The 25,564-nt window shown below is 42.4% G+C and overlaps 1 protein-coding gene across 1 annotated transcript in view; it reads right to left on the minus strand.

Annotated features, from left to right (window-relative positions):
• Nucleotides 1–25,564, minus strand: part of TEX2 (testis expressed 2) — a 50,124-nt gene extending 24,560 nt beyond the window's left edge. Inside the window, exons 1-2 of the mRNA XM_084273596.1 lie at nt 25,532–25,564; nt 2,726–4,377 (exon numbers count right to left, since the gene is read on the minus strand). Coding sequence (XP_084129722.1) covers nt 2,726–4,351 — 1,626 coding nt within the window. The 5' untranslated portion in view covers nt 4,352–4,377; nt 25,532–25,564. The remainder of the gene's footprint in view (nt 1–2,725; nt 4,378–25,531) is intronic.

The following is a 25,564-nucleotide window of genomic DNA, read 5'->3' on the forward strand; positions in this document are numbered from 1 at the left end:
TTCCTGGGCTTTTACTGCAGGGAACCTAAAGGCACAAAAAGGTCTGAGGTGGGCAGAATTTACCATCACCTCAACTGAGCAACACGTTTGCCTGCCAGAAGCCATTATCAAACATGAAATCCCCTGAGTGATATTCAAGAACAGCATGTTGGTAAAAGGCCTCCTCCCTCTGCACAGCTGTGGCTCAAAAAGCTTCATGTCTCTATTAGGCATTGCCAACACAGTCTTCTCATAAAAGTTCTTTCTAATGGAAAGAGTAAATTTATCATTTCCATTGTAGTTGTTACTTAAAACCTTTTGTATGAGCCAGCACCACCCATGGGAACGCACACCTGAGAAGGCTGCAAGGAAGCTGGAAGAGGATAATGAATTAAAGAAAAAAAATGTGGGCAGAGGAGTAGAAAAAAGGAAAAGCAAGCTAGAGAACTGCAGACTGAAGGAATACACACACATAAAGATCCACACAGTGAAGATGCGGGGCTTTCGTGTGCGTTCTCTGGTTAGGGGGATGTTCCCCCTCCAATACCAAAGACATTTGAGTAAAATAAGTACTGAAATCTACAGAAACACACACTAACCAGCATAAGGGGGTTTTATTCCATCACACCACAAAGGAACAATCTGGGGAACAATCTCAATATTCACGTTCAGGTATTTTGGCAACTGCTGAGGGGAATTTTCCACTACTTGGTGAAGCTGGGGAAATGCAAACTTCTCAAACAGTATTTACATGGGGAGAGCACACACATACTTGTACAAAAATAGCTTGACAGCAGTTTGGCACAATCCCAAGTCCTAGAGCTCCATAAAGGGATCTTACTCACAGCATTTATCACAATGGCACGAAAACAGTCCGGGCCAGAATATGTGACCAACAAATTCTAAAAATAACATCTTTATGCAAGAGCATCAAGCTTGGTTTTCCTATATTCATCTGAATTTTGTTACAGATTAAGTCTTTATCTCATTTTTCAGATGATCTAAACTGTCAATGCTCTTTTTGACACACACAAATGGTAAATAGCTGTGTGAGGTGGGAATAGCAACTTGCAATCTGCTGAATTGTATTACATTATGTTCCACTACAATATGGGCACTGAGCTGTTTTTTAAACTGAAGCATTAAAAAGCCCTTTTATAGAGTTTTACATATTAGGCATAATTACCTTGTGTGTTAATGAGTCCAAGAAATACTTACCAGGTCATACAAAACATTAATCTATGTTCATACAAACTTCTCCACATAGTTCTTTTGTTGGCTACAGCTATTTTCATAAAACATATCTCCTGGATAAAAGCATTAAAATATAGTTTAAAGGTTCCTGAATAACAGCTAAGAGCTCAAAGAGCCAGCTTAACACCCACCAATGATGAGTATCAGGATCTTTACCAGCTTTCAAGCATCAAGGCAAATTTATACACGGGGTCTTGGCACCTCAGCAAGGGCAGAACTAAAAGTTTGTCAAGATTTGTACATGTAATGCACAGACAGGAGCATTCACAACAGCAAATAAAGACCACAACTCACACCATCCAACAAAAACAGCAGAGCAGCATCAGGGCTGGGCACACAACTGCTGCCTGTATTCAGCAAGAGTTGGCTTTGATACCCCATTCCTCTAACTTTTCAGTTACCTAAAGATAAATGAGTTGAGCTGACAATACACTATAGGTTCTATAACACATAGCCAAGACCATCATAATTTAAATTCATGTAACCTTTGTGTTGTTACACAACTGGAGATGCACCTTCTGAAATCTCAGGATAGATTTAATATGTCCACAAATACAAGAAAGCATTCACAACTACTCTGATAAGCAAGTGCTATCAAGGGAAGGCTGTACCACACTATCACTCTGAAATGCTTGTTGCACATCAGAAACTAGCAGATTGTTCAGAATTCTGCAATTGGGAAAACACTTAAATTCATAAGAGACAGAGAATAGGAGAGGCAGGACAGGGACAACGCAGCAGCACAAAGCCACTGAAGGAACTGAGCAGTTGGTCATATGGATCACAGCTGAACAGACAGCAACATGCCAGATGTACAAACCAACAGCAACCTGCAGTTGTGAAACAAAGGTGGAGATGGGGAAGGGCGAAGAGGAGGTTTGGGGGTTTTTTTTGGGTTTTTTGTTTTTTTAAGAGCTTTGTTTAAAACCCATCTCTCAGACACATTTTGCTGAGCTGCAATCCATATTGTACAACATTCAAGACAGCAGCAGGCAGAAGGACAGACATCATAACCAACCAGTATGTCCCTTTCATCACTCATTCCTCTCCCATTCTAATTAGCTAACGTTTGAGGAGAATCCCTATGCTCTCCAACGATCTAGGCTTAATTGAACACGTTTTTGAATCTGCTTAGACAGACAAGACAGACAAATTGCTGCCTAGACAGTCAAATACACTAGAAAGAAAACACACCTCCCAAGACACAGCTTCAAGCACAAGTGTTATTTTATACACCAAGCTCTGATACTACTTGCTCTCAGCAGTTTGGCTGCATCATTTGAAATCCATCAGCAAAACCATTCGCTCTTTTACTTTTGAAGCCATTCTGATTTTCTAATAATCCTGACAGACACTAACCCACCTCTCCCCCTGCCAAAGCTGCCTGACACTAAACCGAGACCCTGCTTAAAAAGGCTCACTTAACCCTTCAAAGTCTAGTTCACAAATTCCATCAAAAACAGTGCACACACAAAAACCACCATGACCTCACCTTCAGTATGTCAGGTTCTTTGATGTCAAGAGCTCCTGTATTCCATCGCTTTTTCATACTTTTATGCAATTTGAGATATTCCCGAGTACGTGGAGTAAGAAGCCAAATCACACAGACAGCTGTCATAAATCCAAGGGCCATGCCAAATAAAAGTCCACTTAAGTAGCCAGGGAGAGGGATAATAAAGTAAGCATAGACTAACAGTGTTAAGAAGTACAAAGTCTTTACTGGTACTTTAGGCTGTTGCACATACAGATTATTTTCATCTTCACTACTGAGTATAGTACCATCTTCCTCTGTCATCTCTGGATCGAGCAAGGTTTCAGTAGGCTTATCATTTTTGCTTTCATCCTCTAGCAAGGAAAAGTCTTCAGAATACAGTTCACAAAATTCCTCATCCTCTCTGCTTGCCAGTGCAGACAATGAACATTTTTCAAGTACGAGTGAAGTTTTCGAACTCACGTCCTTTGTGCTTGCAGACTGAGAGCTTCTGGTCTCTGTCTCTTTCACATGTTCCTCAGCTGCCCTTGCCTGATCGCTCTTATTCAAATTAGAGTCACTTCCATAGAAGTCCCCTTCAGAATCACATTCTTCCTCCTTAATGCTGTAGTTGTTATTGCTTTCCAAATGGCCATTCAAACTGGAAAGGTTTGAGAGTTCTGAAGCACTTGAAGATAAGGCTTTGGGCCTGTGGCTACTACTTTCATCACCCATTATTTTGCTGAGCAGCTGAAAAGGCTCATAGATTACTTCAGAAAGGCGTCTTTTAGTATCTTCAATTTTAGCCTCCATTTCAGGTACTTTAAAAAAGGAACGAGTGTCAGAGGGAGATGTTAATGGAGACGAAGGGGCAGTTTTGGAATCACCACCTGTAGCTCGAGGTTGAGTGAACTGTTTGAACAGATGCAAGTTCAGTTTTGAGTCAGGTGGCCTGTAAGACACAGCTTCAGACTCCTGTTTAGAAGTGTCTGTAGACAGAGATTTCACTAAGGTTTTCATTAGCTGTCTATGTCGCATCGGTGGGGTGGGTTCTTTTGGTTCCACATCTGTTGAAAGGGACTTGACTAAACCTTTAAAAGGCTTTGAACTAGAAACTGTGGATGATCCGCTGGAGCAAACAACTGATCTGGAAGGGGATGAGGATGGGGAAGATGACAGGCTGGATTTCTGTTCCCCAGATAGTGGTGTACCTGATAAGCTAACTGTATGACATGAGTGTGATGGAGACAGGACTAGTGGCACTGCACCGAATACTTGGGACGTGGAAGGAGAATCCAACAGCTTTACAGTCTCTGCAGTTGGCAGCACTGCAGGCGATGAGGACAGTAGTGATGCAGAGTTGGCCATGTTAAGCGAGGTAGCTGGACCAGAAAAATCATGGCCAGTATGCTCAAAGCAGAGGTCTTCCTTGGCTTCAAGTGCTGTTACAATGCTTTGGTCATCTAGTTCCTCATCAAGAAATTCCTTAAACTCCTCTTCCTCCTCTTCTTCCTCCTTCCCAAATGCAGAGAAATGAATAGTGATGGTTTCTCGAGAGATAGATCGTTGGACCTGCACTTTTGGTGCCGACTGCTTTGAGGACATTTCACCAGTTTTCTCTGCATGGCTACTGTTCTGACTTGTCATTGCAGGTCCCAGAGATGTGTCAGAGTCTGTGAAGAAAAAGTAATACTATATTAAATGCATTTTCCCCCTCCTGAGACATCCTTATTTTCAAGCGTTAAGCCAAATGCTAGAGACGGGTTATAGGCAACAAACAGGTCAGTGAGTTGGACACCCTTCATCTCAGTGGGTTTAAAGCAGCTGGTCAAATCATGGAACTATAGAAATTGACTGTAGACTTATTTCATTGAATCAAACATAACTATATTTTAGTTAATATCCCCTTTGCATTTGCTTAAGTACCTTGTTCCCAGCATCACTGAACACAAGAACAGACTCAGAGAAAGACAAGGAGAAAAACGTGTTCAGGACAGCTAGCAAGAGCTTTACCAGACTCTCTCAGATGATCCTGAAGGAAGAATATAAGACAGTTTTAAGCAAGGAAAAACCAAACAACAACAAACCGAAGACATGCTGAAATTACACATCCAGGTTACTGCTTGCTAGATAACATCTCCACCCAGCACAAAATTACAATATTAAGCAGTGCTGTGCCATTCATATTACCTTGGAGTGTTCTGAAATTACAGCTCATCTCTGATGTGCCACCTTCCTATTTTCCCCACTAGAAACACTTCTGAGTTCCAGAAGCCCCAGCCCACACCAGCACACTGAAATTCTCCCTCCTCGCTCTCAGCTCCTCCTACAGACAATAATCCATGCCTCCTTTTTTCTTTTAAATGTAAAATTTAAAGCAAGGTCAGAAGCATGTAAAAGTCTCCACATGGTCTTTGTCTTTCCAGGCTTTGCAAGCTACAAGCAATCAGCATAAATAGTAGGTAAAACAGCACTACTGGACAGAACTTCACTTTAATATCCTCCTCAACACCCTTTGCAAACATACTTGAGCAGAACCCCAGCACAGCAAGATGCAGTAGCTCCAGACACTTCAATAACAGACAGCATCAAACTAACTGTTGTCAAAAAGACCCTAGTCAGACTTAAGCAGAGACAGCCACGCTTGAGATCTACCTCAAACAACATACATGCCCAGAGACTTTCTTACTGCCAGCAGCTTTTCTGTAAGAACGTGTGAGGGCACTTCAGTAGAGCTCTAACGTGGCAGCAGTACTGTTTGAAAGCGCTGACCTCTGATGAGTTCGGTGACAAACACACCAACACACGTGCTGTTTACATGGGTTGTATCCACCCACGTGGTGCTGCCTGCATTTTACTGACTCGTGGAAGCAGACTTAGCATGTATTTACATAGGGAGGAAATATCACACATTTAACCAAGGCACTGGTGACCATTCACAGAGATGGATGGGAATTACAAGGATTACAGCTTTTCCAGCTGTGAGGCAACACTTTATCTTCTCCATCAAGACAGCGAGTTTACCACTTCAGTAACTGAATTATTTTTCAGAAGCCATTAAAATGCTGTAATCAGACTGTCAGGCTGAATTAACAAGAGGCCCTTGCTGGCATTTAAAGAGCAGCTCAGAAGAAGGATTATTTGGTGAAGAATTCGCTTTCAGTGATGGAGGTGTAACCAAGCAGCCCACTCAGGGCTCAGCAAACTTCGCCTTTCCCGACACATTTGTGGGCCAAGAAGTTATTTACCCCAACGGTAACAGCTCTCAGCTATTCAGAAGTTTGGACATGCATTTATCAACTCTACATATATATAGCTGGGGGAGTCTCACAGTTGGTCTTTCATCTCTGTGTTGGATTAGCACACTTGGGAACCAGCAGCATGCACAATCCACGCTTCCCATGGACACAGCTCCATGTCACAGAGCTCAAATTGCAAATTTCCCCATTTTTTTTTACAAATACACCCAAATTTATTTTGGTGAGGGGGAAAAAATACAAGGTATGTATCCAACTCTCTTTCCATTTCCCTAGTACTGGACTATCAGCTGTCACACATCTCTCATGTTTTGGTGCTGCTCATGGAACTGAGACTCACAACCCAAAATTTTTTACATACAAAAAACCCTACACACCTTCCAGGTCACTGAGCCATCACAACCATGTACACTAAGGCAGGAACAAACAACAATAAACCATAACTCACCACACAAGCTGCACCTGCACACAATGCTGCTGTCACCAGCCTGAAACAGGTGACCCTCTCTCTGCTGCCCACTGGGCACTAACCACGCATCTCAAATCTACCAACACAGCAGCAAAATTTTAACTACCCTGCCCACCCCCAAGTAACATTTCTAACAAGTTCTTTTCAATCAGCTGGAAATTCATGGCTTTGGTTAGCTCTTTAGCACACTGTGTTTGCACTGCACAGTTAATTACCTTGTGTTTAAACACCAGTTGCCATGTTGTGCTAATACAGCGCTAATTACCTGAAACAGATGAAGTTTCCTTGCACACACCAAATGTACTAAAAATGAAAAAGATTTTACTGCTTATGGAAAAAGCACAATTTTTTATCATGATTAACTAGTTAACATAGAAAGGAAGGAAATTCTTGATTAGCCAATATTTGCCTACCCTTAAACATGCTACTATACCATGAATTATCTCTTATGAAAGCACATTCTTAAATCGGCACTATCAGCAGGGCAGCAGCAGAACACTAACTAACATCCATCTGCTTGCACTTTAGCATCCTCAGCCCAAAACTTACAAGATAACTCTGTAGTATCCAATGCCCTCATCATCTGGGCCAAGTGATATTTCAGTTAAGGAGACCGGTTTCCAGGAACCACCACTTCCTCATCTTGCTGGAACTTTCTAAGTCGAGCCTGTTTATAGGCTGGTTTTGCTACAAGGCAGGTCATGCTGCTGCTTGGAGAGCTATTCCCAGCCTCTCTGTTTGAGGGTGCACAATTCTGAACCGATCGGTGCAGATTACATCACTACATGCAGAAGCATGTGTTTTCATTGATCCTTCTTCTGAAAGCTACACTGTCCCCCACCTTCTCTTGCTGCCTCTTTAGGGTTTTGTTGTTGTTAATTCTGTAAATGTAAGGTATTGGCAGGACTGAATATCAGATCCTCGGGCTTCAAATAAGTCAAAGCATAAACTTTTACCTGGAAGGGAAGGGGGCTACTCAGAAAATAATTCCTCTCCCCTAAAGGTCTGAACTTTCGATGCTTTTGCAGGGTGGAATGAGAAAGCTGCCAACCAACTACTTCCACTTCTTACATTGAGACACTGCAGCTCCATCACTGACATACCAGTGGCTCCCAATCCTCAACTACAGGCACTGCTTTTAAAGGGCTACAGTACCAGGAAACAGCACAGCCCACGCACACAGCCCGGGAACAGAACCTATTCTTGCCCAGCCCCTTCCTCCTGAGCAGTAGAGCGAGCGCAGAAGCTGAGGATGTGTTTTACCCAGATGACAACACGTCTCCAGCACATCGTGATGCATCTGCTGACACACATGGACACCCAGGGAGAGACCAGGTGTTGGTAGCGCTGGGTCAAGTTAGGCAATAACACCTTCTAAAAGTGTCACTACAGTGACACGTGCTTGCGCCTACACCAATGACTAATTGGGAGTGTTTATAGAAATAACCAAGCACCTAAGCAATAGCTGCTTTTGCCCAACAGCACACAGCCTTCTCCAGAACTGACAAACCGTCTGCCCTTTCCCTGCAGCAGGCAGACCCCCCCCCCAACACCCCTTTCTTCAGCTGAGCCCCAGAAACCACAGCACCAAGGAAACACAGCACACCAGCAGAAGTCTGCTTTACACACAACAAGGACATAGAAGTCAACCTCATTTACTGGATGAGAAGCGCTTCAGGACTGAAGAAATCAGGCTCATGCCCCACAAAAACACACTGATTTTTCAGAAACTGGAAAGATGCCCGTGGTGCTACCAGGCATCAAATCAGCTCGTTTAGCTTAACTATTCTATCCCCACCATTTGGCATGAGATACCCCAAGACCATTGTCTGCTCATGTCCATTCAGCTCTCTAACAGATCAACAGCCTGTAGCCGCTCAGCTGAAGGCAAATGTGAAACTACAGCTTTTCCAGCAAACCACAGAAAAGGTCAATCCACAGCGCAAGGAGAAGAGAACTCAAAGGAATAAAGCTCTTGTAACATTTTTGCTCGTATATGACTTCTGGCTACGGTCATGGAACTTTATTTCCTCATGTTTTAGTCCCCAGTTGAGCACCTCTGGCCTTTTGGAAGCTTTATAATTTTAAAGCCTACAGGTAGAAAACAATATCCAGTTCTCTTCCAGTTCCTGAGAACAGGTTGAGGCTGACTTCTGTTTGCATACACTTTCAGAGCTCACATGAGTTATATTTACATCAGCAAATGCAAACTTTTTTTCTACAGACATTTATACTTAAGAGAGGCCAAAATGCATGGTATAATTACACCATCAACTTCAGAGACAAAGCAAAGCAATTCTTTTCACATTCACAACTCAGTGATTCAACCAACGCTGAAAGAAAAAAAACCAAACCCACAACAAAAAACAGGTCGAAGTTGCATACACCATACTTATTTTATCCAGCCACACACAGTTCAACTTAGCCACAGATACCAGTGAAATAAGGGATAGAGCATTTCGACGTTTTTCATAATCCTTCAGTTGGAGAAACAGGATAGATTGGGTAACTGAACTCACACACATTGCAACAGCCAGCTATTCCAATCACAGTGCTGTTACTTGACAGGACACGTAGACAAGTATCAGTAAAACGCTTTCATAAAAGTCTGCAGCAAGGTCCAAAGCTTCCCAGAGGATTTTTCCTATTCGCTGCTAACAAACAGACCAGGAAAAAAAAAAAAAAAGGCATTTTCCACAAAGCAAAACTTCCTTTCCTGGTAAGTAAGGGGAAAGTCTTACAGGTCATTAAAATGCATTTTAATACTTTCCCCTGGATCCATCAGTTGCATCAGAAGAACAAGTCCTGAGCACTCTTCAGGAGGCCGCTAATTTGATTACTGATAATGCCACAATTTGACTTCATGCAGATTGCCATCGCTATGGACAGGGAAAGATGTTATTAACTGGTTATGTCCCTGCTTTCCCAAGAATCTTTCTTTGTCATCGCTCTTTCAACAAGCACCTCCTGCTCTGGCAAAGTGCCATTGCCTAGACTGGGGAAAAAAGTACTTGTTTAGGACTGATGGGGCTTATTACAATCATTTTGGGTTACTCAATAGTCATTTCCAAATGTCAGACTGAAGGCAGATATAGGATTCATACCCACCCTCCACTTGGTAAGAAGGAGAAGCAGTGTATTTGGTTTAGTCTATCTTTACAACATCTACATGGTATAATTAGCATTGACAGGCCCCCCCCAATGCACTAAGCTGCTGTTCCCAAACTGGGCAAGAGGCACAGTACATGTTTCCCAGCTGGGAATACCTCCACACTCCAGTGTGGTCTGAAATTCCTGTTTGCTCTCAGAAGTTACAGATTCCAGTTGATTTCGTAAAGACTTCACCAGTATCTTCCTTTCAATGCAGAGGGATACAGTAGGACTGTTAAACCTATTCAAATAAACAGAGCTCTCAGCAACAGACAAAATTCCTTCTGTTAAGAGCTAGAAGCCTTCCTTTCTATGATTCTTTCAGGCCCTTGAAAACAGAGCACAGTATTAGTGATCCTCTACTGGTTAGAATCTTTATTTAAGCAATATTTTAAGTCATCTCAAGTTTACATCTCTAATAGTCTGCTACCATCACTTTGCCACAGAAATAGTCTAGAAAGCCAGTTCCCATTTAGCCCAGAATGATCTCACTAAAGCTGAGATCACAGCTCCTGGGACATCACCTGTCACATAATTTTCATCTAATTCCGCAGATTTAAAATATAAAAGACAAAAAGAGAATATAAAAAAAAAATCAGCATCCTTTTCTATCCCCATTCAAGTCTCTAATTACAACAAATTAAATTCCCCTGGCATCTCCATGAGTTAATGTATTCCATGGTTAACACCTATTCTTCTTTTCACATCCACTAGTCATTACTTTTAAATGAACTACATAGAAAGTGTTGGCAATTACCAACACACAATCACCCTGTGAAATCTGTGTTAGGGATCTAGTTACCCAGCCTGAAGGTAATACCCAAAAGCTGCTTGCCAACAGGAGAGAAGGAAGTTCTGCTTCACCTTTCAAATTCACGCAGATACAGAGAGAGAAAAAACAGGAACAAACAACTCCAGTAAAACCTGATTTAACTCTAGGCACAGAAATTGAGAATTTTTTAATACTATCAAATGCTATTAAAACAGTGTAGTCCAATGTGTTCAACTGAAGTCAACAGCAGGATCACAGGCAAAAAATTGATAATGGCACCTACTCTGTACCCTAACATACACAGAGACCCTGCACACCTCTGACAGAGGTCAACCGGGTTATCAGACCTAAGCTGGTTAACAGCTAAAACATCTTCATCAGGAATTCTTTCTGAGCCTCAGTTATAAAAATATATTATGTTTTTGTGAAAATGCTTTTAAGGTAAGAAGTTAAATAGCCAGCATTTAGATACACTTAGGGATACTTAAATCACAGATCCTTAGCAATGAGATGAGACTGCCAATGAGATGATACTTTTAATGAAAACTATGAACCTATCAAAGAGACAAATAACAGGGGGTATTTACTGAAGTCTAGAACAGAAAGGTCAAGTTAATTGCAATGGCAAATAAGGAGTCTTAAAAAATAACTCCAGTAATTTTGAAGACATGCACTGCTAATAAGGTCCTTAATACAAGCTTGTATTTATAATGCTTCAAAAATAATCAAATAAAAATTGTTTCATGTTAGCTAATGAGTCTATTCTATATTAGTATTTTCCCCAAAGACCTAAGAAAGGTCAGCTATCACATTAGTTTCTCTGCCTTCACTGATGAACGATTAATTATTATTCTTCCGTATTCTCTTTCCATGACACATCACACCAAAAACTTCATCAAGCTGCACTACAGTTTCATTTTGACTAACACAAGAAGGTAAGCAGTTAAAGGTTGCCTAAAAGCTCAGGAAAAAAAAAAAAATCACCTCATGTTTACAGCTCTTCTGAAGACTGAAGTGGTATACAGAAGATACTGAACATTTCCCCTAACTTAAGAGATAAGAGAAGTTAAATCAACGCTCAATAAATACCCAAAAGATGTGATACCTCACAGAAAAACAGTGAGCAGTAGCTAGAGAAAAGTCACTTTATTTTGCTACAAATGATGACAGTTATTCTTTTGAAAAACAAGAGCATGGAGAAGCCCAGAAACACTAGAGGCTTTCCACAGAGAAGGAGTCTCAGCTGTGGGACAGGCTGCTGTCCCTCCGGCCTGTAACCCAAAGGCCAAGCTCACAGAACCATGTCCCATGCTCTGTGGGACATCACAAGGAAGGCACAGTCCCAGCAGGACTCGGATCCTACAAAGAGCCAGCATTAGATAAGGGACAGGGAAACAGCGAGCCCGCTAAGGTGTGAGACAGCCAGCTACCACAACACCTCCCCGGGAGCTGCCGGAGCTCAGGCCTGTCAACACCGAGCCAAGGACTTCTGCAGCTCCACCAACCCGAGAGCTCCCAGACAGAGAGGTTGCTGCCATCATATCAGCGTAGCACTTCTCAATCACTAGAGGTCAAATTTTACAGAACTGCTTCTCTGAAATCCAAAGGAGAAGCTGGAAGAGGTGTGGGGTGAGTGGTGGTGCTGTTAGCTGAAGCCGAGTCCAGAAACAGGGTCTTAACAAGCAACCCAAACTGAGCTCCATTTCCACACCTCTGCTTGTGTTTATTTCCCAACCAAAGGCAAGATGACAGGCTATGCCCCTCAGTACTCAGAGAATTACACATGTTAGTAAAGCACTGTGAAAAGAACTGTGATAGTAACAAAAAACTTGTTTTTACCATATTGTCAACTCAAACAACCACAACTTTGTTTTTCAGCCTCACTTACACACTTTCAGTAACATCCTCCTCTGCTCTTTGCACTAGATTCACACCACACCAGAGGGTCATTTCATTACAGAATATTTATTCCCAGTCAGCAGAACAGCAATAAATAAAAATTCCAGCACATTATACTTTCTTCACTCATGTGTTCTCCTTTATTTTTGATTCTTTATCATTCATAACTGCAAGCAGCATATTTTCCTTCCAAAAACTCTGCATTAAACAGTTCAAAGGGACCTTTAACTGGTTCCCCGATTGCCACAGAGCAAAACAAAACAGCAAAACCACAACCAAGTCCCCTTTCTCTTCCTCCATCACAAGTTTTACTCATTTCCCATATCATCTATTACAGTCATTAAAAACTATCTTAAGTACCTTCAAATATTTACCTCTCCAGTTGCTGGCATCAAAATTACCCCCCAAAATAAATCATTTGGTCATGAGTGAGTAAAGAAATGCGCCAGAACAACAGAGGTTTACAGACCTAGATCTGAAATTCCTTCTGTAAGGGATTTAGAAATAAATGCATTCAAACCAGAACATACTTACAGCAAGAGGCAAACTTTTGTCACAATCTAAAGCCAGCTTTGGCCACTTCCCTCTTCTAAAACCACCTCACCACCTGGCTGAAGCACTCTTCAGGCTCACCCTGACAAGCCCAAGGGGAATAAAAGAAAACACACAACAAAACAAATGCTGGTCAGTTAGCAATCCTGAGCAATAAATATGTAACTCCTGCATTTGTTCTCTTCTAAAAGGGAGGAGAGACTAAATCAGAATTTGCTGGTGCTGCAGAAGTCCTGCATCTCAACAGAAAATATTCTATTATTACAGAAATAAAGCATAAAAAGCTTGTGTATAAAAATTGACGACATCCTATCAAGAGGGTAAACGTAAGGTAGGATATAAAACTCTTTCCCTCATCTCAGTGGAAAGAAAAAAAAAAACCTCCTCATTAATCTGATGAAAGATTATCTAAAACCTCTGCAGCTTAGCCCACAGTTGAAAATGCTGTTCGCATCACTGATTAAATTAAAGGTCACTATAAAAATCTTTAGGGGAAATTCCGACTTACAGTAAAACAAGTTTCCAAAATGAAGTAAAATAAGCTGCCCGGAATCCTTAAATTTAAAAAAGCTTATTGGAGTTGCATTACAGCTTATTTTACCCAACAATTCAAATGCACATCAATAGGAAGGACTGCCAACAGGTAACAAGTGAGCATGTGAGGCCTCTCTTACATTCACATTCCTTTCACTAACAAATAAAGTTAGTCAGTATTCAGAGTGACTCTGCAGTTAAACCAACCACCACACACCTTCATACAAAACCAGCTGAAAATATATTTTAAGTTAACCTGCTTGTCCACATGAAGCTAAAGGCAGACACACCGGTGAGCAGTACCAATTTAGGTTCCCAGGTAAAATGCAGTTGTGAAAGGAATGGTATTTACAGAATTATGAACCATACCCCATGTTCAGCATGTACAGCAGACCTCAGGCTTTAAAGCTTTTTGACCTGACATGACAAAACACACTCATGGTTTCTATACTTCTCAGAGATGCTTTCAAAAGAAAGGGGTATTCTCTGGTTTAGTTAAACAGGACTACAGCATTTAATAAGTCGTTGGGTTGGGCCAAGGACAGATCCCTAAGCAGCAAGGTATTAGCTCTAATAAGAGCTGCAGAACCATGATGGACTAATGATGCCACATATTCCAGAAAGTCACAGCAGAGCAGGAAAAAGGCCTGGAGACAGGGATTGGGGGGGACAGGGACAGCGACACATCTTTCCACACAACCTCTCACAAACTCAAATGAGTAGACCACCTTTGCAATACTGCACGTGCCTGATGAGCCCTCTTCTCTACCAGCAAAGTCCTCACACTTTCACGTACAGAAGCGTCAGCAGGACGTATTGCCACCCTGCCTTGCCACCTGCCTGGGAACGTGCCTTGACATGTCTCTTGGGAACGGATGGCTCAATGTGTTTCAGCTAAAAGCAATGCCTGTGTTGCTGTCTACAGAAGGTTACTCACACAGCTGAGTTATTTTACCAAGGTAACTTCAGCCAGAAGCAGCGCATTAACTCTGGCTCTTCCCAGTCAGCCACAGTCATGGCTGTTGCCTTTAACCACCCTACTCCCCATGAAGTGCAAGAAATACAGAGCTCCCTACCAAAGTGGAGATGACTTCCCATGCCTGGGACCATGGCATGCTCCAGGCACCACACAGTCATTATCTGAGAATTATCTGGTTTCTGATCCCGCTCAGCCTCCAGCTCCAGTGGTACTGTTTGAACTTGGGGATCCCCAGGCAGTTGGCAACAAAACAACTGACCAAAGCAAGGCTGCTTTCAGAACGTCTGTGGGAAGGAGGAGGGCTACCTCTACATTCAATGCAAACAAGAAAGTATTCATACTTAAACAGCAAAGCAGTTTTATTTACACATGAAAGTTAAATAACGTATGGCACCTGAAGATACATACCAAGCTACAACTGCTAACATAGGGAACCACTGCTAGGGGGCTTGTTGATTACATTTGCTTACTTCCTTGCATCTCTTCCACTTAAGGAAAGCAAAAGAGTTTCTTTGAAAAATGCAGAAAATGCATTCCAGATAAAGCTGAACAGGATTTCTCACGAGGTTTTGAAAGCATAATCCCCAGAGGGCCCAAAGCTTAGGAAAAAGTCAATAAATAGGACTTCATAACATGCAAGCCTTTTCAGAGTTGCAGGAAAGTTCAAGAAGTGGTGGAAAAAAAGTAATTCAGAAGTAATTCAAGCCAAAAGTCAGGCTGTTGTGCAAAGTTTCTCAACAAAAAATTGTTCCCAGCACTTGGAGCTCTAGGCAAGGCTGCCTCTCCCTGTTACTGAGCAGGCTTGCCTGACACTGGATTCCAGGAAGTATTAATGGAGAAAGGTACTACCAGCCTTCATGCTACCTTGAAACTGCAAAGCCAAGAAACATCAATCAGCACCATATGGACCAAAAAGCTCTTTGTGAGCTGATTTTGGAGAGAACTGGCTTATGGACTAGATTTCTAGTCTTCTTTGAAAGCCCTGAGCAGGTAATCATGTTATTTTGAGTTTCAGTATTCTTATGAGGGTGCTTTAACTTAACTAACTGAAAATTAGCATTCACACAACAGTGTGAGCAAATAAGATCACACAGGATTCACTTCTTAAAATTGCAATAGCCAAGACTAAGAACCCAGTTAAAGTGGCTGGAAAAAAGACAACCAATCTCATTCTAGCAACAAGTACACAGAGAATAAAACTGCTAACAACAGTTTCTATGCTTTAAATTCCTTTAACTTCTCTTACATAGAAGGATCCATAGAAGATTAACAAACTGTAAAGTCAGCTTTGAAGAAACCCCATCCTGAATTTTTCCCATTCTAAAGAGAATGGGTTTGCTCATTAAAAAAAACCCCAAACACACAAAAACAGAAGAAACACTGTCAAACCTCGAGGGGCAAAGTCATTACCTGAGGCTCAATTATTACCATTAGGCCAAACAACCCAGACCTTCCCAGCCTTCCAACTATGAAGAAAAAAGGGGTCTTGGGTTTTTTTCAGCTTGTCAAAAATCTTCTGTGTGTCATATACATTACAATATAGTCTCTCAAAGGTTAATTTTGCAATAAATAGTGGTTTAAGCATTTTATGATTAAAAACAGAGACAGAAAAAAACACTCCAGTGCACAGGGCTAAAGCAACCATGAAATTCCTGATCATTCTACTGCAGTACATTCAAGGACTTTACAAAATCCACAAAAGTATTATGGTAAAAGAAATAGAACTGTCTAGCAAAAGCATCTGTAGGTGTGTTCGCATATAAATGGGTGTTTCCTTACTACTCACATAGTATTTATAACTCTAAACATTTAAAGGTGTAAACTTATTAATCGAGAGAATCTGGAAAGAATCTTCCCTGAACTTTGCTGTCCAGAACATAGAAGAGGTCCCTGCCAAGACCAGGATACTCAAATCAAAACCACGCGCTTGATTTGCATCCCCTTCCAGATCTTGCATTAGACACAGAAGAGAGCAATACTTAATAGATCAGTTTAGTAAATTACAGCATCCTGGTGGGTTAATTTTTTCCCCTCTGTTTCCCAAGAGTGACTGAGGTAACTCCTATTTCTAAAAGCCACGATACATTTTAATTGCAACATATTATATGCCTGACCCAGACAGCTGCTTTACAGGCTTGACTTACTGAAATCAACTGAGTAAGAAAATTAGGAGCACTGCCCATAACATACTTTTAAATCCTAATTGCTAAGAAACTATTGCATGTTGATACAAGGAAGAAAAAACTTTGCTAGCAGTCTGACTCAACAGGATCACTGTACAGAAAAACAGATATATAATAATGTTTGTCTCAACTACTTCATGCAATGGGGAGGAACGAATACGCTTCACTGTATGTGGGTTACATTTTGTGCAGGCACAGAAAGAGAAGTGTCATTAAAGTAGCTTCGAGGAAATTAATTTTAGGTCATCAATTCTAAGGTCTTGATTTGCTGGAAGATAAAAGAACAGCAAAAGCCACCAGATGGATTCAAAAGGGCAAAGGGAAATAAGTGTCTCTGAGCCATATCCTGCCTTGTTCAATTACTGTATTGTGCAGGCAATTCTACTTTCAGGCATGTGGCAGTGTTCTTATATACATGCTTAATAAATCCACCATGCATTGCTTATCAGTCAGCCAGCTACACAAGCTCTAAATCACACATGCTGTTAGCAAGTTTGTGAGTACACACACACCTCCCTGTACCTCCCCATTCCTCAGGGGTGTGGCTCTTTAAACAAGGCTTTTAATAGCTGAGAGGGGTCAGGTCAGAAGCCAAGCATGGGTGGCAGCTCCAGTTCTCTTCCAGGACAAGGTGACAAAACAGCAATGACTGAAGTGTGAGGAAGCTGCACCCATCTTCAAGGAGCTGTCTCTGCCATGATGCACCTAATTGCAGCTTTAGAGACCAGACTGGTTGCTCTTTTGGGAACAGTCAAGGAATCCCAAGAAAAACAAACCAGTGCAAGTGGAAATCTAGACATGGGATGGAAGTCTTTTCAGCTGGTATTCATAACCACACCACAAGACAAACTCCTCTCCATTAAACCACAGAACAGTCTACATCCCCTCAAAAGTTCTCCTGAAGGAGACAGAAGTGTAATCATGGAGGACAATGCCTTCTTTAATAGTCTGAGATCTGAACGGACCACACAAATCAGCATTATGTGGCTTGGGGTACTTGAGGAGGAGGCTGCCTGAAAAGCCACTCTTTACACCATACCCATTTTTGGGACTAGAAAGGAATGTGCCGGACAGTCATCCCCCAGCAGTTTTCATCGGTAATCAGAAGTCTTCAGGTATCTGGATCCAAGATTTTAAAAAAATATACTGGGAACATAAAGTACTAAAACAATGCTTATGTTGCAGCATAGTGATTTACTCATAGTTACTTAAATTGTGAAGTTTTAGCTTGATAGAAAGAATAATAAATATCTAGCTAGAGTTCCTAAAACCTTGCCGATGAAAGTGAAGCTGACGAGCTGTCCCCAGACTCATCAGGAAAGCCAGGCTTCCAGTCAGTGCTTCAAAAGAATAAAGCAGCTCACATCTCAGAGTTGCATGACAACAGAAATAGGAGATCTGTACAACCACATATTTATGCTCTTAAATACATCACACCCCTAAATGAATCTTTTCAGACACTCCAGGTTTCCTACAACTGTTCGACACAGAGCCTCAGCATGCCTCTACCTTCCAGACAGTGTCAACTCTTGGAAACCTCAGTCTGTGGTCACAAAGGGAATGCTAACTGGAATTACAAAACAGGAGACAGGTCACATACACAGCTGGTCCCTTCTCCATCCCCACCTCTCGTTACTCACCAGAATAACAGATAAATATTAGCTGGTTTTGTTCCCCCCTCCATAAAGATACTTTTATAAAGTTGTCACTCATTTGCTCAGAAGGTTTACTGAAGATCTGGTAAAGCCTTTATTAACTAGCACATTTTTTGAGTTGACAGACATGTAGGATTATCTCCCCCCTTAGTTCTTCCCCCTTCTTCTGATTCCTTTGTTTAATACTTCAAGTCAAATTGAAAAGGAAGAAATGTGAAAGCGATTAGGCAGAAAGAACTGCTACTGAGAAGGTCATGGAGCGATAAGCCTTATCAAACTTTGCAGCAGTTACAAACAAGAGAAGGCACATATGGAACACTTTCATTTCCCACCAAAATACATTTATTGGTGCGTTCAACCCCACACGTTACACAAGAGTATTAGGAAAGAAAGTGAAGCACCTCCAGGCAGCAGAAACGGCAGAGAGGTATTAAGCAAGCAGAATGGAAATGCCCAGCTTGGAAGGCACCCAGAGCAGAGATCCTCACCCTGCACTGGCTGCTCTGGGGCAGAGACAGGAACGAGAGGTGGGAGATGAGCAGCAGGCAGGGGGTATGGGAATGCTCTGGGAATTCTACGACTGCTGTGGGATTATCATTACCAGCCTCAGCCAGACCTGGCCAGCCCCGCACAGGCAGGTTCTCCATGCTTGGAAGTTTCACAGCCAAGAGTCAGACAGCACCAACCCTAGATGGGGACTTTCACTGCCTACTGTTTGTATCACATGTTAAACTGTATTTCCTAATCAAGCTGCCGCAATCACAAGTGTGTGAGCATGACTATCTCCCTCTCAAAGAAGCCTTATTCTCTGAGCCTGGCTGGGTTTATAAAGCAGACATTTTTATTTCCTCAGTCCCAATCCTAACTTCCAGTGAAACAAAATCACTTTTGCAGCTAACTTCAGAACATAACTTCACTGCAATTGCATTTACATTTCCACCTTCTGTCACATGCTTTGAAATCCCCAGTACCAAAGGAGATAGTAGCTTGGTTTGTGCATATACTTTTGTGGTCCTCTCTTACAACTGAAGCATAATTTAAACAACACATGTGAAATTCAGAGTAAGATCTAGAGTTCTACATCTCCCAGTCCCCTTCATGAGCTGCTAAAACCCAACATAGCCTTTTTTAGGACTCAGACCCTTTGGAAGAGCATCTCAACTCCTGAATCTGTATTTTCATACTCTAAGAGATCCTCTTTTAAGCTTGACCATCCAGTCTTCTCACAGCTTCAGGATAATAATTGTGTATTGACAGGATAAGCGGTTCAGGACATGCAATACATTCCTCAGCACTAAGGGACACTTTTCTGCAACATTCCTGTCATACAATACCAGCAGGGTCAGAGAGCATAACGGTTTTATAAACCACAGAGGCACTAGATAATGAATATTAAAGCCTAGCTCACACAACAATTCATTTGTGCTACCCTCCTGGCCTTTATAGGAAAACACCACTGTTTACTATGTGCTATTGATCTCCTGTTATCCTTTGTCCGTCAGTCGTCTTTTAAAACACTAACTTAACTGCTGTACTCTGTACTGATCTGGACTCTGTGCAGCAGAGTAACACACCTTACTGTTCAAACAGGAGAGAGTTAAATACAAGAGAAAAGCAATGAACGGGGAGCTGGGAATTCTGAGGAGCAGGAAGGCAAGACAGGCAAGATCAGAGTTTGTTGCTTTTTTACCCTTATATTCTCATTTTCCTCCAAAGACACCAACTCTCAGCCTCATCATTCAGAATAGTAAAGACAGCTGGTAAATAACCCAACACCTCAGAACTCTTCACAGGGGGTGAAGTAAGAACAAAACACACCTGCAAAGCTTACAGGACTACCTCATGCTGCAGATATTACAGCCACTCAACAAACTCTGTTGTCAAAACCTGCTCCTTTGCTTCCTGCCTCCACAGATTTCCAACAGGAGCAGGACTGGCCCTGCCTAACACAGAAAGATTTTAAGCAACCCCTCTCAGGTGCCTTAATTAAGCAATTTCAACTTAAGGCACTTGCTTTTTATTTTCCAGAGATACTGGTCATCAAGGACTCCATTAAAGGAAATGGTGATGCATCTGTTAATCAGGTCTTAAAAGGGATACATCCGTAGCCCTTGGGATCAAAACTAATTCATTAGTGTAACAGCCTTGTTCCACAGCAAGGAACTTCAGGGAAGGCAGACAGCACAGGAACAGTACAGGCAGGTAACTGCATTACAGAACCAGAAGTCTTACACGATATCAGGCACACTGTTAGGATGCTTACCCAAAGAGATTTTCCTCTGAGACCACAGCTGAAACTCAAGAAACTCCATTAGCATGTAGCAGCCTCCAGTGCAAAATTACCCAGCAAAGAACTTGTCTGAGAGAATCTAAACATCACCGTAAAAAATTCAACCTTGCATTTGCAAGGTAAATAGGTACTTCCAGACCTACACTATGCAAAGGTTGGCCCAAATTCAAGCAACTCCCATCCATTCCAGTTCTTCTGAGGAAGAGGATACCTAACTGCTATCTCTCCAGGTGGTTAAACCTCAGCCCTCACACAGAGGCCAAGGTAAGTTAAATATCCCTGGCCACAAGCAATCTTCATGTTTTGCTGCCTGAGGCCGGAATGGGATCTCGACAAATAATCATTAACTTTCTGCCTTCAAACTTCTGGGCTTGCTATGTTAACAGAAGCTTTATAAAGTTAAACTGTCCAAGAACAGATAATTCACAATTCTGACAAGAACAGCAGGTTGTGTATTTTTATGATACAATAATTGGGATTCTGTCCCACACACCCCGAAAAGCAGCTGAATTCAACCACTTGCAGTACAAAAACCAAACCAAAACACCCCTTTACTTTGTGGATCACTGACCACAATCCTCTACAATAAACAAGTGTTAACACTTTTCTTTTTAAATTAGCAATTAACAACAGCTTCACACATCCCATAACAGGATGCATCAGCACAGGGAAGTTACAGGGTATCCTACCTAACAATCCTAAAGCTTTCACCATTGAGCACAGTGCCTCCTAAGGCTTCGCATCTTCCTCTTACACTGGAGAGAAATTTCTGAGGGACAGACTACACCATATTTTGGAGTTTTGCCTTTGCTCCCTACAGGTTAAATACTCCTTTTCCTCAAGCTATCTATGATTGTGTTACTCAGCTGAATTTAGAGAAATTGTTCCCAGATTGCACAGATCTTCAAATTTGCCACTTCTATTCCAGTGTGCAATAACAAAAAGATTTTGCAAATACTTTATGTCCTTTCCCAGCAGGCCTAACAAAGCCCCTGCTTCCCCTACAGACCTGTGCAATAGAGGCATGAAACAACAGCAGAAAAACATTTAGAAATAGTGAGGCGATAATAGAAAAGACTTAAGGCAGCTCTGCATCACAAATGTCACCAATTTCCCCAAAATACAACATCCAGACTAGAAATAGAATATCTGAGACAGCAAGAGACATCAGCGAAAAGATCCCGAGCATGAAGCAGCCTGGCAGACCTGGAGCTTGTGCACTGCTTCCCACCAGCTGAGCCTCAGAAGTCTCCTCCAGAGGACCTCTTTAAAAATGTAAAAAAATAAAAAAGTCAATTCCTGCCTAACCTGGTTGAGCAATCTCATTTCTCCTCCTCATAGCCCTTCCCTCTCTCAACACTAATGCTTAATGCCACAGCACCCACAGCAGGACACGGGCCCAGCCTCCCACTAGGAAGCAGCAGCACAAGATGTCCACATCTTCAGGTCAGGATGGTTTGAGAACTGTGAAGATGCACCACTCCACTTATTTCTTCAGTTTGCTGTGGTCCTTTCTCTCACCACACTGAGCTGGCCATTCTCCTAAACACCAGCATCAAAGGACTTCTAAGTGGCATACTGACAAATCTCTTCATAAGCTAAAAGGGAGATGAAGATGGAACTAAGGTAATTAAATATCCTGTTCTAACAGTGCAGTACACCAAGTTCTCTTTTAAGTCTTGCCTTTGTCACGATGCCCTCAAAAAAACTAATAATTGTACTGTTAACATGCTTAAATCATTGGCTGTTCATACTGTCTGCCTGTTTCCTTCATTTAGTCATCTGTTGTCTCTTGAAACAGCAGCTCTTTAGGAAAGGAGCATCTCTTCCAGTCACTGTACAGCACCTTGGAAAACAAAAGTGTTTCATGAATAAGGTTCCTAGATGTCACATGCCAGTGCACATTAAGTTGTTTTCCCCAGAATCTTAAGTGAATGTTTAAAATACAATAAGCTTATTTGCTTATTACCTGGGATCTTAAAACCTGACAAATATGTCGCCCTACACGGAAATTGGGAGTTGCTTTTATGTTTCTCATTTCTTTTCTGTAACTGTTGTAGAATCACAGCACAATTTATGCTGAAAGAGACCTCTGGAGCTAGTATGAGCCTCCTGCTCAAAACAAGGCCAACTTCTAGCCTTACATCAAGGAGAGGACACCAGGAATAAGGCAAGTTGCACACAGCATAGCAAGGCCCAAGATCTCTGATGGCCAGAACAAAACCTCAATGTAAGACAGTAAATCAAAATTTAGACAACTTTGTGTAAAGGCTTTTCTTCCAACAGGTCTCTTGCTACCTGGTGGGTACAAAGCCAGGGCTGCCTTACTTAGCTCCCTCATTTGCCCCTTAAGGGCTGCATGCTTCAGCTGTCCTGACACATGGTATTGTTCTCCCAGTGTTTCACTGTTGTGCCATCCTCCTCCTTGAAATCACAACACATCATTTCTAGTGTCCACTTTACCTAGGATAAGAAATGTCATTGTTCATCTCCTTTATTAGGCAGATGGGGCATCCTTACGCACACCCAGAGTTGATTTCTACTCTGAATACAATACATCTCTTCTAATGCCAAATACACACAAGGCTCACAGTATTAACTCTTTATCTTTATTTCTCTAATCTCTAAGCCTACATTACACTCTTATTTGCTCAACATACACTGTCATCTGATTGTTTCATTCAGGGCACTACAGGCTTCTAGAACACGCCTTCTTTATTCAAGGATAAGCATTTTAGAGCACACTGAATTATTACTACGGACACCTGCACCACAATTTCCAGCTTACCAAAGGAAAAAGAATAAAAATCCAGAAGTTTGGGGAACTTTTCCAAGCTCCAAGCCTGTGTTTAAGACCAGAATTTACTTTCCCTATTCTTCAATCTTTCAAAACCTACAATTTTTACTAATTAGCAAGTTTATTTTTCCTCAGCTCCTAAGCTGCTACCAGCTATGTTCTGTGCACTTGGTACCACAACTGACTCAGCTCATCAGCCTCAACAGCCTAAAGCTTGATCCTTGATATTATCCAGAGATCAGGACAAGGGAAAATGAAACACAGCCTTACGTGTGTTCACTGCCACGCTGGTGACCAGCCACCTGCACACTCACACAGTGTAAGGTCTGTGGCCCTCAGTCGTGCTAAAGGACAAGCCTTCTGATTTTATCTAATGGATTTGGTTGAGTTCACACAGAAAGGTGAGGACAGAGCAGCACAGTCCCCAAATCTACCAACAGAGCAGCTGTCTGAATACAACAATGCATCTTCAGTCCTCTAGCTACATAATGTTTTTTCAGCTACATTTCCCACTTATTTACTAAGTAAGTTTCCCTACCTCCCACTTCTTTGTTTATATATCTACCACAACAGGGAAATGACTGGCTTTATACAGTCTGACTAGGTTTCCTGCATATTCTTTACTTTGTCATATGGTTGTCTTATAAGTTCTTTCATTACAAACAACTCAGCATTTGATATTAATATTTGAAACCACACCGTGTTATTTTCATGCAAGAAGTAGTATGCAATCACTACATGGACTTTATTGGGCTGTATCCTTCTTCAAGTTTTCACTTGGGATTTCATTAGCTGGTTTTCTTTTCTGAAATAAAAGCCATATAGGTCATTTAAAGAAGTTCTCTGCATGGACCAAAAGCAAAGTTCTCAAGAGAATACTTGGAGTATTAATGGTATGCCACCTACAACAGAGCAGCTTGTTGGATCAGCTTTGAAGTCAATCAGATCAGCAGCCTCTCATGTATCCTAACAGCACATGATTCCAGAGCCTTAAAAAGTCAATTCTAACATCAAAACCATCAGTTTACTTTCTTTTGCTTAAGTTAAAGCACTTTTACCTCTAGTTCAGCACATTTTCAATTCAGAGAAAATCAAAACATGGTACTCATTTCACTGCCTGAACTTTGTTCAGCATTCAGGAACAAAAAAAAAATATTTTAAAAATTTAAGGAAAGGTACATCTGCTTGTAAAAACTCCACAGCCCTGGGACAGTGAGCCTGCCTTGCTTTCCCCCAAGTTATGCATGCAAGATCATCTTGAAAAAGGAGTTGATTGAAGGCAGAGAAGTATGACAAAGCATCTTAACAGAAGATAATCTTACAGCACTGAAGTCTTACGCTAATTATCACGCAGCTACAATATCGAAGTTACAAACACGAGTTTAAATTTAAATTAACTCCCTTAAATTCTGGGCAGGAGTCCCTTAAGATGTTTGCTAACAGACACAAATCATCCAGAAGTTGGGCACAGACATGTAGAAGGAAGTTTAGCACATGCTGAAGAGACACAGCAAACGGATTTAGGCACTGAGCTGCAACACTGAGGTAAAATGCAGATGATACTGAAAATTAAAGGAGAAGCTGAAACTAAATCGATGACACCTAGGTCAAGAACACTTTTAGGAGACACAAAACCCCTCCCCTTTGATACTAAAAGTGAATTATTAATCGTCTCCCCCCCCCCCAGCAATAATAGACGGTACCGCTGTTTCCTCTGCTGCTTGTTTTTAAGGTATCACTTCTACTTCAGCAGCGCTCCTGCCAAACTGCATACCCTACCTCTGCCAAACCTTCATCTCGGTTACACCGATGGAAGGGGAAGTAACTCCATCCCGCCGGACCTTGCCCAACAGTAAAAATAAATCCTGCATCCAGCCCCGCCTGACCTGGCCGCCCCGGCCCAGCCACGGCTCACCCAGGGGCGGCCGCCCCGCAGCCCCTGGACCCGCCCGAGACTCCCGGGTCCCCGGGGGCCGGCACCGCGGCCGGACCTACAGCAGCGCCCGCCAGCCCTTCCCGCCCACCATCAGCTCCTGCCCGGCCCCGGCCGCCCCGGGAAGCGCCTGTCCCCCCTCCCCGCCTCAGGCCCGGCCCGCCTCCACCTCCCCTCGCCGCCGGACGCCCCTTCTTCCTCTCCTGCCCCTCAGAGACCGGCGAAGACCGCCGAGCAACCGCGCCTCTCGCGGGGCGCTGCGGCGGCGCTTCTCGCCCCGGCGGGTGCGGCGAGCAGCGCGGGCGCTGCCCGGAGCGGGCCGAAACGGCGCGGCAGGGCCCGCCCTGCCTCGCTTACCTTATCCGCGGCTCATGGCACTGCCCGGCGCGG

This window comes from Gallinula chloropus (assembly GCF_964237585.1).
Source record: "Gallinula chloropus genome assembly, chromosome: 20".
NCBI classification, from domain to species: Eukaryota; Metazoa; Chordata; class Aves; order Gruiformes; family Rallidae; genus Gallinula; species Gallinula chloropus.